A 15879-nucleotide genomic window follows, 5' to 3' on the forward strand; every position below is an offset into this window, starting at 1 on the left:
AGATGCAAGAAACCTGCTGTAGTACAGTGGTTCTCAAAGCCAGTCTGCCGCTTGTTCAGGGAAAGCCCCTGGCAGGCCGGGCCGATTTGTTTACCTGCTGTGTCCGTCCGCAGGTTCAGCTCATCGCGGTTCGCCACTCCAGGCCAATGGGGGCTGCGGGAAGCAGCATGGGCCGAGGGATGTGCTGGCCGCCCTTCCCGCAGCCCCCATTGGCCTGGAGCGGTGAACTACAGCCAGTGGGAGCCGACATCGGCCGAACCTGCGGACACGGCAGGTAAAAAAACCAGCCCGGCCCGCCAAGGGCTTTCCCTGAACAAGCGGCGGCCCGGCTTTGAGAACCACTGCTGTAGTATATATAACATTTTGAAGGTACATTGCTCTTTTCATCAAAGGGTCTCAAAGCACTTCGAAGAATCATAGAAGATTAGGATTGGAAGAGACCTCAGGAGGTCATCTGGTCCAACCCCCTGCCCAAAGCAAGGCCAACACCAACTAAATCATCCCAGCCAGGGCTTTGTCAAGCTGGGCCTTAAAAACCTCTAAGGGTGGAGATTCCACCACTTCCCTAGGTGAACTTTATGAACATTAATTAATTGGGATTTATCCCAGATCTGATACACTCAGATAAATGGATAAATCTGATATACTCTGATACACTTTCTCTCTGGTTTTGAGCAAGTCCCTTAAACTTTCTGTCTGGTGATATTTGTTTACTGTCACTCAGGGATGTTATCAGGATGGATGAATTAATTAATTAAAGTGTGTAAAGTGCTTTGAAGACAAAAACCCTGTATAGGTGCTTAAGGCATTATCACCATCATTTTATTATATTTATTTAAGCCTTACAACACCCATTGGGAGACTGGGAAGGTTGTTATGATACCTGTTTCACAGGATGGTAAGCTGAGTCACAAAGAGGTGAAGTTACTTGTCAGAAATCAAACAGTGATTCAGGAGTAAAGCGAGAAATGGAACCTGAGTCCTGACTTCCAGTCCCCTGCTCTAACTACTGGAAACACTCCTTCCTCTCCTGTGTCACATTGCCCACCTTCTTGCTAACGCTTACAAAATCATCTTGTGTTTTCAATGTTCCTTAGAAGATTTTCAGAAACGATCTCCATTGAGATTAGTTTTCTGATTTATCTTGCCTGTGCTCTGCTTTCCACCTTGATTTCTAATAAGATCTGCTTGATCCTCCTCCTTCCTTGCCCCCAAATAATTTTTATCATCATCTCCTCTCCCTTTTGCTGTGTTTTTTACGTTATTCCTGAGGGAAAGCCCTGCGCTTTGAATGCACTCCGTTTGAAGGGTACGGTTGTGCCCGAAGCAATCTATGAATACAAATGGGCAGAGGCCACAGCAGCATGTCCTCTGTAAGGGCATTCTGCATTGTCAGAGAAACCTCTGAAGGATTCCTATCGCTTTCATAACTGTCAGCTTCCTTTCCCCTCATTCTGCACACTAGATGGAAAAAACCAGGCTGCCTCCTTTCAGAGTTACCGAGTCAGGGGCATGGGAAGATGAAGTGGCTCTCAGATGTGGTAGGAAGCAGAGAGGGTAGGAGAACGGCTACTAAATTGGGACAGCGGGTAATCCTTTGGCTGAGAGGAACCCTAATATGCAGGGGGCAGGGTTGAGGGAGGGCATGAGGAAGCCATACATTTTAGCATGGCACCAGTATATTGTATCATGACTTAACCCTGTTAGCTCTTTTTTCTTCGTTTGCTTCAGATTGCTGTGAAATACCTGCACTTCCCAGGTGTTGGAGGGACTTGGCCTGCCTCCCAAACAACTAAATTGCACTCAAAGATCTTTTAATAATATAGGTCTTAAATTTAATGTAGATGGAACATGAGCAGGATTCTCTCCCCACTGATTTTAGTCTTAGCAATTACATAAACTGCTTTTAATTTCCTCATGTCCTCTTATATGTTCATTAAGGAACTGGACAGACCCAAGGTCCAGCACAGTCATTAAAGCCTGGCATCCCAAACCTGTCTGTCTACCCTCTCCCCACATCCTGAGGGAAAACAAAGGAGCTGCAACATTGATAGCATTCTAACCTTGCTGCTGGGCTGCCTGCCATCCAGGACTATGGCTCTGGGTTTGTTCACAAGTGCATATGTCCATGTCTCACCACCATGTGCTGCATCCTGGTGAATAGGCGGAGCACTGAAGTATAATCCTGCTCTCTCAAGTACTCCAATTCAGAGCGAAGGATTTCAGTATACCTCAGCACCCTTCCTGCCCACAGGGCTAAAGCAAAGGGAAGTGTGGCATGCATGCGTGTGTTCGGACACCGAAACACACCCACTCAGTTCTAATTTTAGGCCTCATTGAGCTCATTCTTTTTAAACGAATATTATCTCTAGAGTTTTATACACGAGGACACCCCCTTTAGCATCACCAGGCAGCCAATTGGCTAGGAAGCAAACAAATGAGCATAGTGCTTCAGGTTTCAGAGTGGTAGCCGTGTTAGTCTGTATCAGCAAAAACAATGAGGAGTCCTTGTGGCACCTTAGAGATTAACAAATTTATTTGGGCATTAGCTTTCATGGGCTAGAACCCACTTCTTCAGATGCATGGAGTGGAAAATACAGGAGCAGGTATAAATACATGAAAGGATGGGGGTTGCCTTACCAAGTGTGAGGCCAGTCTAACGAGATAAATCTATTAACAGCAGGATACCAAGGGAGGAAAAATAACTTTTGTAGTGATAATGAGAGTGGCCCATTACAGACAGTTGACAAGAAGGTGTGAGTAACAGTAGGGAGAAATTAGTATTGGGGAAATTAGGTTTAGGTTTCGTAATGACCCAACCACTCCCAGTCTTTATTCAGGCCTAATCAGATGGTATCCAGTTTGCAAATTAATTACAGTTCTGCAGTTTCACGTTGGAGTCTGTTTTTGAAGTTTTTTTGTTGAAGAATTGCCACTTTTAGGTCTGTTACTGAGTGACCAGAGAGATTGAAGTGTTCTCCTACAGGTTTTTTAATGTTATGATTCCTGATGTCAGATTTGTGTCCATTTATTCTTTTGCGTAGAGACTGTCCGGTTTGGCCAATGTACATGGCAGAGGGGCATTGCTGGCACATGATGGCATATACCACATTGATAGATGTGCTGGTGAACGAGCCCTTGATGGTGTAGCTGATGTGGTTAGGTCCTATGATGGTGTCCCTTGAATAGATATGTGGACAGAGTTGGTACCGGGCTTTGTTGCAGGGTTTGGTTCCTGGGTTGGTGTTTTTGTTGTGAGTACAAAAAAAAAGTTATTTTTCCTCCCTTGGTATCCTGCTGTTAATAGATTTATCTCGTTAGACTGGCCTCACACTTGGTAAGGCAACCCCCATCCTTTCATGTATTTATACCTGCTCCTGTATTTTCCACTCCATGCATCTGATGAAGTGGGTTCTAGCCCACGAAAGCTTATGCCCAAATAAATTTGTTAGTCTCTAAGGTGCCACAAGGACTCCTCATTGATAGTGCTTCAGTTTAACTTGTTCAGCATGCGTATGTTTAAAAAGTGAACTTATTTGCCTCAGAAAATGCATTCCAACTAGGCAGGAAAGCAGAGATCTAGGTAACTAGTTCCTAAGATTTGTCTCTTTTTTGATTTACAGGAGAAAATACTTCCCTAACCCCTCAATCCATTTGTTTTCCTGCATTTTGATGGTTTGTTTCCTGAAGAAACATTCTACCTAGTCTGTTTTTCTGCTCTGTTAAAACTGTAGCCTTTTCACATGATATGGAACAATTAAGAGGCAAACCCACAGATTTCCCCTAGATGTTAGCAAACAATTTGGCTGTTAATTTAACCTGTTTATGGATTCTTGCATGTAAATTAGATGCAATTAAACACAATTAAGCTGCGTGTGCTGTTCTGGGAGGTAAGAGAAGCGAGATGGAGGTTGCTAGGAGTCTGTGACATAGATGACTTCTTGTGCAGGCTTGTTTTCTGTTGCTCTTGCAAGTGCATTTACCAGAAACAGAGAGTGCAGTGAGGTAGTTGCCAGTACCACATCCATAGAGGGTGTCATTATGATATTCCTTATTGTTAGATCTTTTTGTAGAAGCGTTTCGTAATCTCTGATTAAAAAATCTAATATTAGAAAAGAAAAGAAAGCATATAATAATTAGAGACAGACCCAAGCTTTTTCTTGGTTATTATTTGTATTATGATAGGGCCTGGGGCCCCACCTAGAGTTGAAAGCCCATTGTGGTAGGCTATGTGCAATTATAGAGTTAGAGACAGTACCCTGCCCCAACAAGCTTACAGTTAGACTAGGCAAGACAGGGAAAGGATGGCAAACTGAGGCACTGGGAGATTCACTGACTTGCCCAAAGTCACATAGGAATTTTGTGGCAGTCAGGAATTGAATCCAGCTCTCCTGAGTCCCAGTCTAGTGTGTCAGTCACCAGGCTATCCTTCCTCTCTTCAAAGGGAGTTCTGCACATCAGTCTGAACCTGGGGTTTGATCATTGCACAGATCTGATTATGTAGTTCCCCAAAGCTCGGAGGTGCTTAGATTTGGAGTTTTGGTCCCAGCCCATTATAGAGATAATGGTAAGCTACAAAGCTCAGAGTCAGATCCAAACCTCTTCAAAGTTGGGTGCTCAGTTCTGTGGTTTTGGTGCTGGTTCATCTCAAATTATAATGTCAGAGAAACATACTCTACAGACATTTACTAACGATGCATCGATGTGCTGTCCATCATAGTGATTTATTTGGATTTGCAGTGCTGAACTAATTAAATTACCCATGTTGGACTAAAAAAAGAGTTTCTCTTGTAGCACTCAGTAAAATTATTGCCTCTGTCTAAAGAGACTAGCAAAGGTTAACAGTATCTGTTTACATTGCTAATAAAGAAAATCCTGTTAAACTGTGTCTGATGCCGTTTACAGGTTCAGTAAGAGTCCTGAAGAACACATTGCCAAGAGAAACGGTTTTAGACTTTTTAATCTAATTTTATGTGGGGGGACTGTATCCTGTTTAATTAGCGAGTAAGTGGGAACTGTGCTCTGACACAAAGAGATTCCCCTGTATAAACGCAAGGAGGTTGTGTGGAATGATGTTTAGCTCTCACGATGCTATATTGCAGAAAAGGTCAATGACAGGGGGACACATATTGTTACAGATTAGATTTGCCAAATGACTTCAGCATTGTACACTGGAATGCAAGATCATTTGTCATGTTCAAATTAACATCTGTACCTTTCTTTGGCCCTGCATGCTGTTTTCCTTCACACCCCTACTTTTAAGGAACTGTGCAAGTAGCTAATTTTAATCCATCATGTCAATCATGTGTTAGTTGGTTACCATCTGCTCCTATTCTCTAAAGTCAAGTTTCTGCTGGTCTAGTCGAGGTTGATCTGAATAATCTAACTATTTTCATCCCTGTGGCCATGGCAATCCATGTCAACTGTCTCAGTTTACACTCTCATGTGTTAAGCCTTTTATATTTTATCCACATAGTGCTTCAGCTCAGCTGTTCCCATTTTGTTCTTCGTATGTTTGTTAAAGAGTAATACAAGCAAAGTACTTAAAAAGACATTCCAACCAGCATGTTAGTTTCTCTAGTGCAGAGTTGTATGATCACCTTGTATTCAGTGTGAAGTAACCCACTTGTACTTGTACTTATACAGGGGGATTGCTATCAACTTCTCAAACTGCCTACATGATCTAATAAGAACATTCTGGTTAACATACATACTAAGACTTGGGATCCTTTCTGATAAATGGTTCCTTATGATTATGTGTTTAAGGGTTCACCCCCACCAAAACCAGACACTCACCTGGAACCACACATACAAAGGTACACATTAGCAGATCCTAAAGTAATAATGGACAAGAATCATTTTGAGGGGGTGGGGGAAGTAGTTACACTGAATGTGTCAATTGCATATGAATAGTCTATTATCCTGTCCCCCAAAACATCCTCTTAAATGTATAATATCTCATATGTATATAGCTGTATTCATTTCAGAGAATCCCAAAGCACATTACATACTAATGTGCAAATAATACCTGGATCACTTCATTCACCACAGCTATGCATTGTGGTGATGACCTGAGGTCAGAGACTCAAAGTGCATTCCTCACTCCCACCAAAGAAAAAGCCCACGTGGGTAGAGACACTGCCAGCTTACTTTCTGTGTGAAGATACTATAAATATGGATTCAAAGAAAGATCCTTAATCTCTGGACTGTTCGGATTCTAACAAGGCAAAATGACTGCATGAGAAGACAGAGATCCCCAGAGTTATTCTGGGTAGCCCTGAGAGACTTTTAGGAAACTGGCAGATTACTACATGTCTGTCACCATTTGGAATTATAGACTGTCACTCACTTGTACATAGATTTTACCTGCTTTAACCTCTCATTAACTCTCATTCTGTTTCTTAGCTAATAAATCTTTAGTTAGTTTATTGTAGGATTGGCTGCATTGCATTACAACGTTGTCTTTGGTGTAAAATCTGGAGTACCAATTGATCTGGGGTAAGTGACTGCTCTCTTGGGACTGGGAGAAACCTGATGTGGTGTGATTTTAGGTGTAAGTAGCATTGTATCACAAAGTTCAGTTAGTCTGAGTGGCAAGATAGGCTGGGGAGTCAAAGGGGTCTGTCTGTGACTCCACAGGAAGACTGTTACAGTGATCCAGGAGTACACATTTGTCACTGGCTTGGTGAAATCTAATTATAGAACATACCCGACCAGTTTGAGGTGTCTGCCCTTGTTTTCTGACAGTCTGTCCTGAGATAGGCACTCACAGTTGTGAGCCACCCCAGACAGCATGACTTACTCCTGTAAAAGTTGCCAGGTGACCTTTAATGACCACAGGTGATCAGGACTTTGGTTTTACATTTTATCTGAAAGAGGTCACCTCTGTTAGCAGGTACCCCTAATACCATGATAGGCCATATCTATTGATTCAGTATGAAGAGTAGTTGAAATCATCACCACTATTTTCTGAACTATCCTAGTATTCCCTAGCTACCTCACTTCCAAGTATTGATCTAGATAGACCCAGTTTAGCCTGAGAGATGTGAAAGGATCAAAGCACACAATGCTCTGGCTGTTGACTTTTTAAAATAGTGAAAATGAGAAATGGTCCCTTGGAGAACATAATACCTAGTCCTTTGATACTCATGAGTGATAACCGAGTCAGGATCTGTTTGATTGTATTGTATCACACCAAATACAATCATATGATGTGATGTTCTAATAATTACAAACTGGCCTTTTAAACAACATATTCACTTGGGGTGACATTCACCTTCTGTGCAGAGGGCCAGCACAAGGCCCACGCACCACAAAGTCCCATCTAAGCCCACAAAATAACATTTAAGTGGCAAATAAGCCTTATGCTGGCCATATGCATAGAGCGTGAATTTCACTCTTCATGAGTACTTGAGAAAAGACAGTGGGAAAATGTCTCGTGCCTGGACATTACTAAAGCTCTCCAAACCCACCAACTGCAAGCTGTGGACAGCTTTTCAGGAGCGTCTTGCACTGTTCTTTTTATACACTGGAGCAAAATCAGGCAAAACGCCCATAAACCTTGTATCCTAAAATGTGCCACTCTTGTAGCTTCGCCAGTGGTATTAACAGTCAAGTGCTATTGTATACAAGGCTCCTATAGCCACAAGCATGTGTATCATCATGTTGCGTAGGCTTGTTCTGAGTAGGGTTAGACAATAGTGCTTAATACGCCAGCACATGCCACGACCACTGTCTCCACTAGCACTTCCAGAGTGGTGGAGTAATAGCAACGGGGGGAAAGTTAAGCAACAATATTCTAACACAGAGGGGGTAACTTCAACAAGAGTTTGACAGCAGCCGGGCTGCAGGATTGGCTGGTGTGTCGTCGCTCATTCCACAAGGGAACTCCCACTGATGTCAATGAGAATTCCCTGCATGGCAGGAGTGCTAGCTATACACTGAGACCAAGCAGTCGTGATGTTGTAAACAAATTGGGAGCCCTTCATCACTTTTGAAAATGGAACTTGGGCTCCTAAATCACTTACACGCTTTTGAAAATGTTACCCTTGTCATGAGCTTTTTAGTGCTGTTGTTTAAGATTCCATTGGACAGAAAACTACAATGGCCAGTATTAAACTAGGGAAAAACCATGATGGTATGATTGGCTTTTGAGATCTACAAGGCTGTCTGCAAGCTGGAGAAAATGGCCAGCTTGTGTGTTGATGTCAACAGTACTAGAAATTTCCCATTTTACAGTTAGCAGAAGGGGATGGAGCTGGACTGTTTGTTCAAGATTCCTTGTTCTGCTTCACTAGGGAGTCATGGTGCAATAATAAGAATATAAATTACGATTTTATTTATTAGTTTCCCCTCACGTAACGAAGGTCACCATGCAGCAACTTCAAAAGTACAATGAAACAAAACAAGCAAAATCCCAAAATGTTAAACCAGTTGAAATTAAATAAACCCTCTGAACCTCTTGTTGCTGTTATTACTATTTGTTATCATTTATTACTTGTATTGAGGAGCTCTAGTCACAGACCTGGACCCTGTTGTGCCAGGTGCTGTATAAACACAGAACAAAGAGACAGCCCCTGACCCAAAGAGATTATTATTTATTGCTATTATCGTAGCACCTTGGCACTCTAGTCATGGGCCAGGACCCTATTGTGCTAGGTGCTGTACAGACACAGCAAAGCACATAAGCACATGCTTAACTTCAAGCACCTGCTTACGTCCCATTGACTTCAATGGGAATTTCTCCTGAATAAGGGTTACGTGTCCATCTATCTGTGTTTTATTTTATACAGTGCAAGTAACATATTGCAAAGATCTCTCCTAACCAGAGTTTGCATTGTACAGAAAGCCAATTGCCATCCTGAGTTCACATCCAGAATGGGTACCAAATAGATCGTTTTAGTCCTGTCAGCTATTTGTCTGCAAAACAGAATAGAAATGGTCAGGCTGGGATAAATGGGAAGGGTGCTGCAGATGTGGACGGGGAGTACATTAGCAGAGCTGTCTGGGAAAGCTTGCAGTGCTCCGGCGTATGTTGTGCTCGCTCACACCTTTTCCAGACATTGCTTTCAGAGTCCATCATTGGCACTGACAGTCACCTGATATTATATCATGCCTCTTGTTAATTTTTCCACCCCTAAAAGGTTTTCCTCATGCAAATCAGCACATGTGAAATCACACTGTGTAGTGGAAGGTCCCCAGCTGTGCAACTCTCTCATTCTCGCAATCTGTTAATCTATGTAATGTGTCCACATGGTACTTGGATAGGTGTACAAAATAAATACATTACCTGGGACTAGAGTGTTGAAAGCAAACCCTGTCATCTGAGAGCTAGACTGACCAAGTAAAAACAGTCTGACCTTCTCAACCGCTTGCTGCTTGTGTCAGAAACACAATTGCATCTTATTGTACATATTCTTTTGTTTGCTGAATATAATTAGCTTTTATAAAATAATAAATGATTGACCAACATAATGACTTAGCAGTCAATTAATTCAGAACCCATTTGTGCAGTTTTTCTAAAGAGATGCAATAATTTTAGAGTATTGTTAGTCTATTTCAACCACTTCCTAGCAAACAGCACATTAGTGGTTTTCTAGCACTGCTAATAGTATGAGACTTAGCTTGGGTAGCTTTAGCTGTCTGAGGTACCCAGCCTCCCCTTGAAAATTCTTCAGAATTGGAGAAGTCACTATGGACAGATTTTCAATCATCTTTGGTGGTACTGCAATGTCTTTGTACACCAGGGACATCTTTAAATTGGTTAACCCCGAACAATAGCATATCTGCAATTAGTATTACAGTATTCAGGCTGTAAGCCTAGCTTGCCCTCCTCTCTCTCACACACACACACACACACACACACACACACCATTACCTTGATCAGTCAAGGGTACAGAACCTTATGTTACAGATAGATCATCACTGGAGTGTTAGTTCAGCTAAGCATTTCTTATTTATTTTTTATTTTTTTGTAGCTCAGAGAATACAGTTTACTTGAAAATTCCTGTAAAAGTTTTTCTTTTTCTGAACAATTCTTACATACTGGTATTTTTTTCTGTGAACGTGAGAAAAGGAGCATATTTTAATGTGTAAAATGGAAAGAGGTCTTGTTTTTTTACACTCTGAATATCTACTCAGGATGCAAATGAACTTTCTGTATGGTTTGAATTCCGGTTTGGAAAGAGATATCTACTTGTATCATATGAAGTGAAATAAAGATACATATCTTTCCTTGGGCAAAACTCCCATTGAAGTCAGTGGGTGAGTATGGATAGCAGGACAGAACTGAAGTCTTTATTTAAATTTTAGTGGTTTTATATTTTTTGGATTTTGCCCGTTTTAGTCCGTTGTATTTTATAAGCTGCTGTCCCACGCGTGACCTGAATGCTTATTTGGGTGAGGAAAACCTAATAAATGAAGCTGCCATCATCATCATCACTATTATTATTGCACCATGACACTGTAACAAAGCAGAACTAGGAGACCGAAGCACTGAGTCATGCACTAATCTTCTACATTTTAGATCAGATATTTCTGTTACAGTTGATACCAAAGTACAATCTGCTTCATGTGGCCATTTCCTTTGTTTTGCAGGTTGCTTTGTCGATCTCACAAACAAAACCAAATAGCAAAGTAATATTTTTCCCCTAGCTGCATGTTGGCCTTTGTAACCTTCTGACAAATGAAATCTCAACCAGCACGGGCTACTGAAAGAGACTATTCCCAGCTCCTTTGTAAGGAATTCATGTACTCAAAAACTCTGAGAACTTCTGAAAAATGAACAGCAGGAAAAGGGCTCCAGGGAGCCCTAGTTCAAAAACTGAAAAATAATTTGGGACTTGTAGTGACAAGTACCCACCAAATTCTCCACATCATAAATAATAATAATCTCCATGGCTACCAGACATCCGATGGGAAATGCATCTTCCCCCATTAAGACAATAACCCTCACTAAATAAAGTGTTGCCCTTTACAGAAGAAAATAGGGCACTGAGAGGGAAGAGAGCTGGAAAACTAAGCTCTCGTCTCTTTTCAAGGGTCTTGGAGGGAAGCCATTAAGAATAAAATCCACGTATTTTCTGATTCATAACTCAGCCCAGCAGGCATAATGTTGACACATTCAGGTTAAACCCTTAGTCCCCCACCAACTGAAACTACATAGAGCCCACTCATTTTTCCAGGCCAAGAATGAATTCTTTTCTGTAATAGTAAACTGAAATGCTCATAAACTTTGTAAAATCAGAGGCATGCAATGAAACATGGATGCTCAAACTCTTCTAAAAGCTCTTGCTGATATAGATAAAATGCTATGTAAGATACAATGCATTCATTTTGGCTAATTAGTTAATTATATAGACCACCATCCATACAAGGTATCACAGAATATTCCCCAGCCAAATCATCTGTCCATGCAGATTCGTGGAAGATATGTAGGATATAATATAACACACAGCTAAGATCTGTAGAGATGGTGGGAAAAAGAGGGAAAAAAGAATATGAAGGCAAAACTTCAGGAAAAATGATCGAGCTTGGGGAAAATGTCAGAGTTAGCACATAGATTTGTCCCTGGCTCTGCCACTGGCCTAGTGGCTCACCTTGGGCAAGTCACTTTGCCTCTCGGTGACTCTGTTTCCCCATCTGTAATATGGGAGTGATGGTACTGACCTCCTCTGTAAAATGCTTTAAGATCTGCAGATTGAAAACTTTCTATTTAAGAGCCAATTATTATTGCTATTTATCATTAGAGTGAGGACTTGGTGTTATCTTCAGCCAGAGAAGAGAGATGGGGCTTTCTCATGGGATTTGAAGAGCATCACATGAGATTAATTAGGTGCAGAGAGCTAATGCAGATGATAGTGGAAGCATAGGGAAAGAGCTACCTCCCAGACGCAATAAAGAGAAAGAGAGTGGGGACAGTTTGGCATTTCTCCTCAGAGGAAGAATTCTGTGACCTTAGGGGGAGTGACTCCACCTCTCTGTGCCTTAGTGTTTTCTCTCCATCCTTTGTCTGTTTAGAATGTAATTTCTTCAGGGCATGGACTGTCTCCCACTCTGTTTGTACAGTGCCTAGCACAATGCAACCTCATTTTGGTTGGGGCCTGTAGGCCCTGCCATAATACAAATAATTCTAGTAACAACAGCAAAACATATTCAGAAGTAAACTAGGATGAGATTGACTTATTTATCCGCCATAATGGAAGGACACTAAAGAAAACTAATAGCTGCACACTGGGAAGCGTGTGAGAAGAAACACCAGCTCACACTTTTCGGTGCCATGAAAAGACTTGCAAACGCCCTCAAACTAGAGCTACGCAAATAACAGATTTTTCAGTTTGCTGGCCATTCTAACAAATCAAAACATTAAAATTGTTTCCGGTCAACCTGAAAACAATTTTTTTCAAAACGTTCAGTGAATCAAAAAGTAAAAACATCTTTTGGGTGAAACAGAACGTTTCATTTCATTTTCAAGCTTTTGTTACATTTTTAATTTAAAAAATGAAAAGAAATTTGGAAACAAAATATCATTTGGAATAGAAAAACCTAAATGTTTTGTTTCAAAAATGTCAAAACAAATATGTTTTAATATTTTTCAGAGGTTAGGGTTTTTGGTTTTTTAGTGTTTTTTCAATCAAAACAATTTGGTGAATTTAGCACAAAATTGCAAAATATTTTGGTGTCACGGAAGCTGCATTTTTTGCTGAAAAAAAGTTTTGGTAGAAAAATTTCGCCCACCTCTACATTAGATATGACATTTAGATTGACTGGCTGTGCCGTTATCTGTGTCTAGAGTCGCTGAGAGGCATCCTTGCTAATTATCACAATTAAGCGGGTTTGGCATTTATCGGAGAAATGATTGAGTAGATTCTACTGTAGTTCTAACGATAGATAAGTGTCATCCAACAAATATTCCAAACCTGATGTGTGTCAGTGGCAATATTATAAAGGTTTCATGGGAGTACTTACCAGACTAATGGATAATTGCATTGTAACAAAACTTAACATCTGCCCTTCTCTTCATGTATTTCTGAGAAACCATAATTCATTTTTATGTGCCTGTTTATGGAACATCCACTCCCACTTTTATCAGTGTCACCCTACTCTCTCCTCTGCAGGCCTTGTGATGAGCAACACCCGGAAGTGAAGGCAGATGGATACGTGAACAACCTCGCGGAAGCAGTGGACATTATTGTGAAACAGTTGCACAAGTGATCGTGCTGTAGAAGAGACTGATTTAAAGGCACAAAGAAGTTGGACTTAACATCTGAAGCCTAGCATACAGCTCACACACCAGGCTACCTCTTCCCCTGTTCAATTCATTTTCCTCTCTTCACCTAATTTCTACACAAATGCAAGTAACCGTAGGAAACCAGTAATGTTAATAGTTTGTCATTAACTGCCTGATTTTCAAAGCTTCTCATTTGTAGGTACTAAAATGAAATGCCTTAATGATTAAAAACATTAAACCTAACAGGTGCTTATGACTTCCATGAATCGTCTGATTTTCTAGCACCCGCGCATTCCCTTGAGTGCCATGTAGCCATGCAGTAGGAAGAACAGATAAAATTAACTGACACAAGTGGGTCTAACACCACTTGGGCCAGACTCTGTCCCTACCTAGGGAGCAGCAGGTTGCCCCAGCATGAGGGAATCCAAAGGCAGCATAGGTCAGGCTCTAGGTTGCCCCTTTTTGTAGATGAGTGCAGAACTTTGTGTGTAAGATGCGTGCGCACACCAGTCCCGAGGTGAAGTTTTGGGGCAACCCCTTCATCTTGTAATGACATCCTTGATTTCCACCTGGCTGGGTGTAACCATCTGCTAAGAGTGGCGTCTTGTTCCAGATTTCTCAGCCTAGTGTGTGGGTGGCTTTGAAGCTGCTCAGGGCAGCAGTCGGGAATTGCTATCAGTGGGATTTTCAGAAATGCTCCGCATTGGCCCAACTCCACTCCAACTGAAGTCAAAGTACAAGGTCTAGGGGCCACGTAAGTCCTGCTTCGCATGGGTGTCCCACATTTGAACTGTCAGCATCTAGTCACATTGTTTTAGTCTTCAACTGCTAAAAATAGCCTCCGATGCTTAGATGTTATTTTATGGCTGCTGGATGCCTGGCTTAATGATCTGGTGTTCGGTTCCCAGATTTAAAAAGCCAAGTAATGACTTTGCCCTGCATTGCTATTGCTTGGAAATCTTACTTGTAACAGGAAGAGGGTGGTGAAATCATCTGTGAATTAAATAGCACGCTGCTGCCTACACTAACTGCTTTATATTTTGCCCTTGTGGTTTTCAGCCATTACTAATCATTGAAGCAAATTAAATCTTGTGAATGTGCTAGGACTAATCCTGCAAGGTGCTGAGCACCCTCAACTCTTGTTGAGGCCAGTGGGAGATGAGAGCACCCAGAACCTTATGGGATTAGACCCTGATACATAGCACCTAAACACCTGGGTCCAAATTCACCCCTGATTGCAGCACCATGGACTTCACAGAAGCAACACCATGGGTGAATTCGGCCCAAAAAACTAGTGCCTGGGTAAAATGAACTCTCACGTCAAAAACCCTTGTGGTTACAGAAGAGAAAAATGCCTCATAAAGTAACAACAGAAAAAAGTGTGTACTATAGAAATAGCGTACTTTAGCGTGTACTATAGAAATAGATCAATCTGTGTCTGTGGATAGAGTGGGGAAGGGGGAAGGCGACATCACTCCCATTGCATAGTCTGTATAAGGGACAACCACAATTACAATCTCTGTGCTCCACCGGCACCATCAGGGACACAGTCCAGCTCAAGGGGATGAGACAGGACTAGAGTCATGGCACGGCCCCCTGCATCTGTCTCCAGAGTAGAACCAGTGCACCAGGAGAGCATGTGGCACCTGCTGCAGACTGTAAAAGCAGGTGCTCTCCTCCTGTGTGCTGGGGAACTCAAGGTAGGATTCCTCCCCGGCTCAGCCTCTGGGGCCAGGTGGCTCTCCTTCATTTGGGCTGGTGCATCTTGCACAGCCTAGCCCATGGTTAGTGCGACATCTCTCTGGGTTCTCACTGCCCAAGATTGTGATGATGTCATCGTGGAAAGGATGATAAGGGAATTTTCCCATGCCTGGCAGTTTATTCAGGTTTCATGTTCAGATTTCCCCTTTTTATGCGTCTGTCAAACCTTTAATTGCATCTCTCTACATATTGCCAGTTGTCTGGCGCTGCAGTGGTTTAGATTCTGGAGTTATTACAAATTGAGGAATAACATGATTGACATGGGGTCTTTTGGTGGCTGACTTACTGAATGAATAAACCCAATTACTGTGATTCTGACTCTTTCATTGTTTTCAGCCAACCAAGTCGTCCTTTATGCACCTACGGCAATTTCTTAGGGATTCTCTAAGAATAGGATTACAGGAAGAGAGAATACGTGGTGCATTCCCAACTATCTGTGCCTGCAAACTTAAGTTCATTCAGGGCCCCTGCACACCATGTTACATAGGCAATTCACTGCTGATGCCAGTGGTAGTCTGAATTCAGTGGATGCCAGGATGATATTATTATAGAGGTACCGTGGAAAAAATGCTTTAAAATGCAACAGAACAAGAATATCTTTGGCAAAGGTGAGGATGGGAAACACACTTCAGCAGAAGTCTTGAAGCATCTAAGTTCCTGTGCACAAATAGCTCGAGGAAAATAAGAACATGAACAGCTGTTTTTCTACCTGTCAAACAGGGTGGAAACAGCTGCCAAAAAGCACAAACTAAAAGAGAGAAAATATAAGATCCTTGTCCTATCATTCCAGTGACTACAAGTGAGAACATTATGTATTCGGTCACATCCCACTGATTCTTTCCACTCAGAATCATTCATGGGGAGATTTTTCAAAGGCCCAAAGCATGTAC

At 41.8% G+C, this 15879-nt stretch overlaps 1 protein-coding gene across 1 annotated transcript in view; it reads left to right on the forward strand.

Annotated features, from left to right (window-relative positions):
- Positions 1-13471, forward strand: part of LHPP (phospholysine phosphohistidine inorganic pyrophosphate phosphatase) — a 171566-nt gene extending 158095 nt beyond the window's left edge. The window contains exon 7 of the mRNA XM_026650996.1: positions 13116-13471. Coding sequence (XP_026506781.1) covers positions 13116-13212 — 97 coding nt within the window. The 3' untranslated portion in view covers positions 13213-13471. The remainder of the gene's footprint in view (positions 1-13115) is intronic.
- Positions 13472-15879: the final 2408 nt, after the last annotated feature.

Source organism: Terrapene carolina, unplaced genomic scaffold (assembly GCF_002925995.2).
Source record: "Terrapene carolina triunguis isolate 2854851 unplaced genomic scaffold, T_m_triunguis-2.0 Scaffold95, whole genome shotgun sequence".
NCBI classification, from domain to species: Eukaryota; Metazoa; Chordata; order Testudines; family Emydidae; genus Terrapene; species Terrapene triunguis.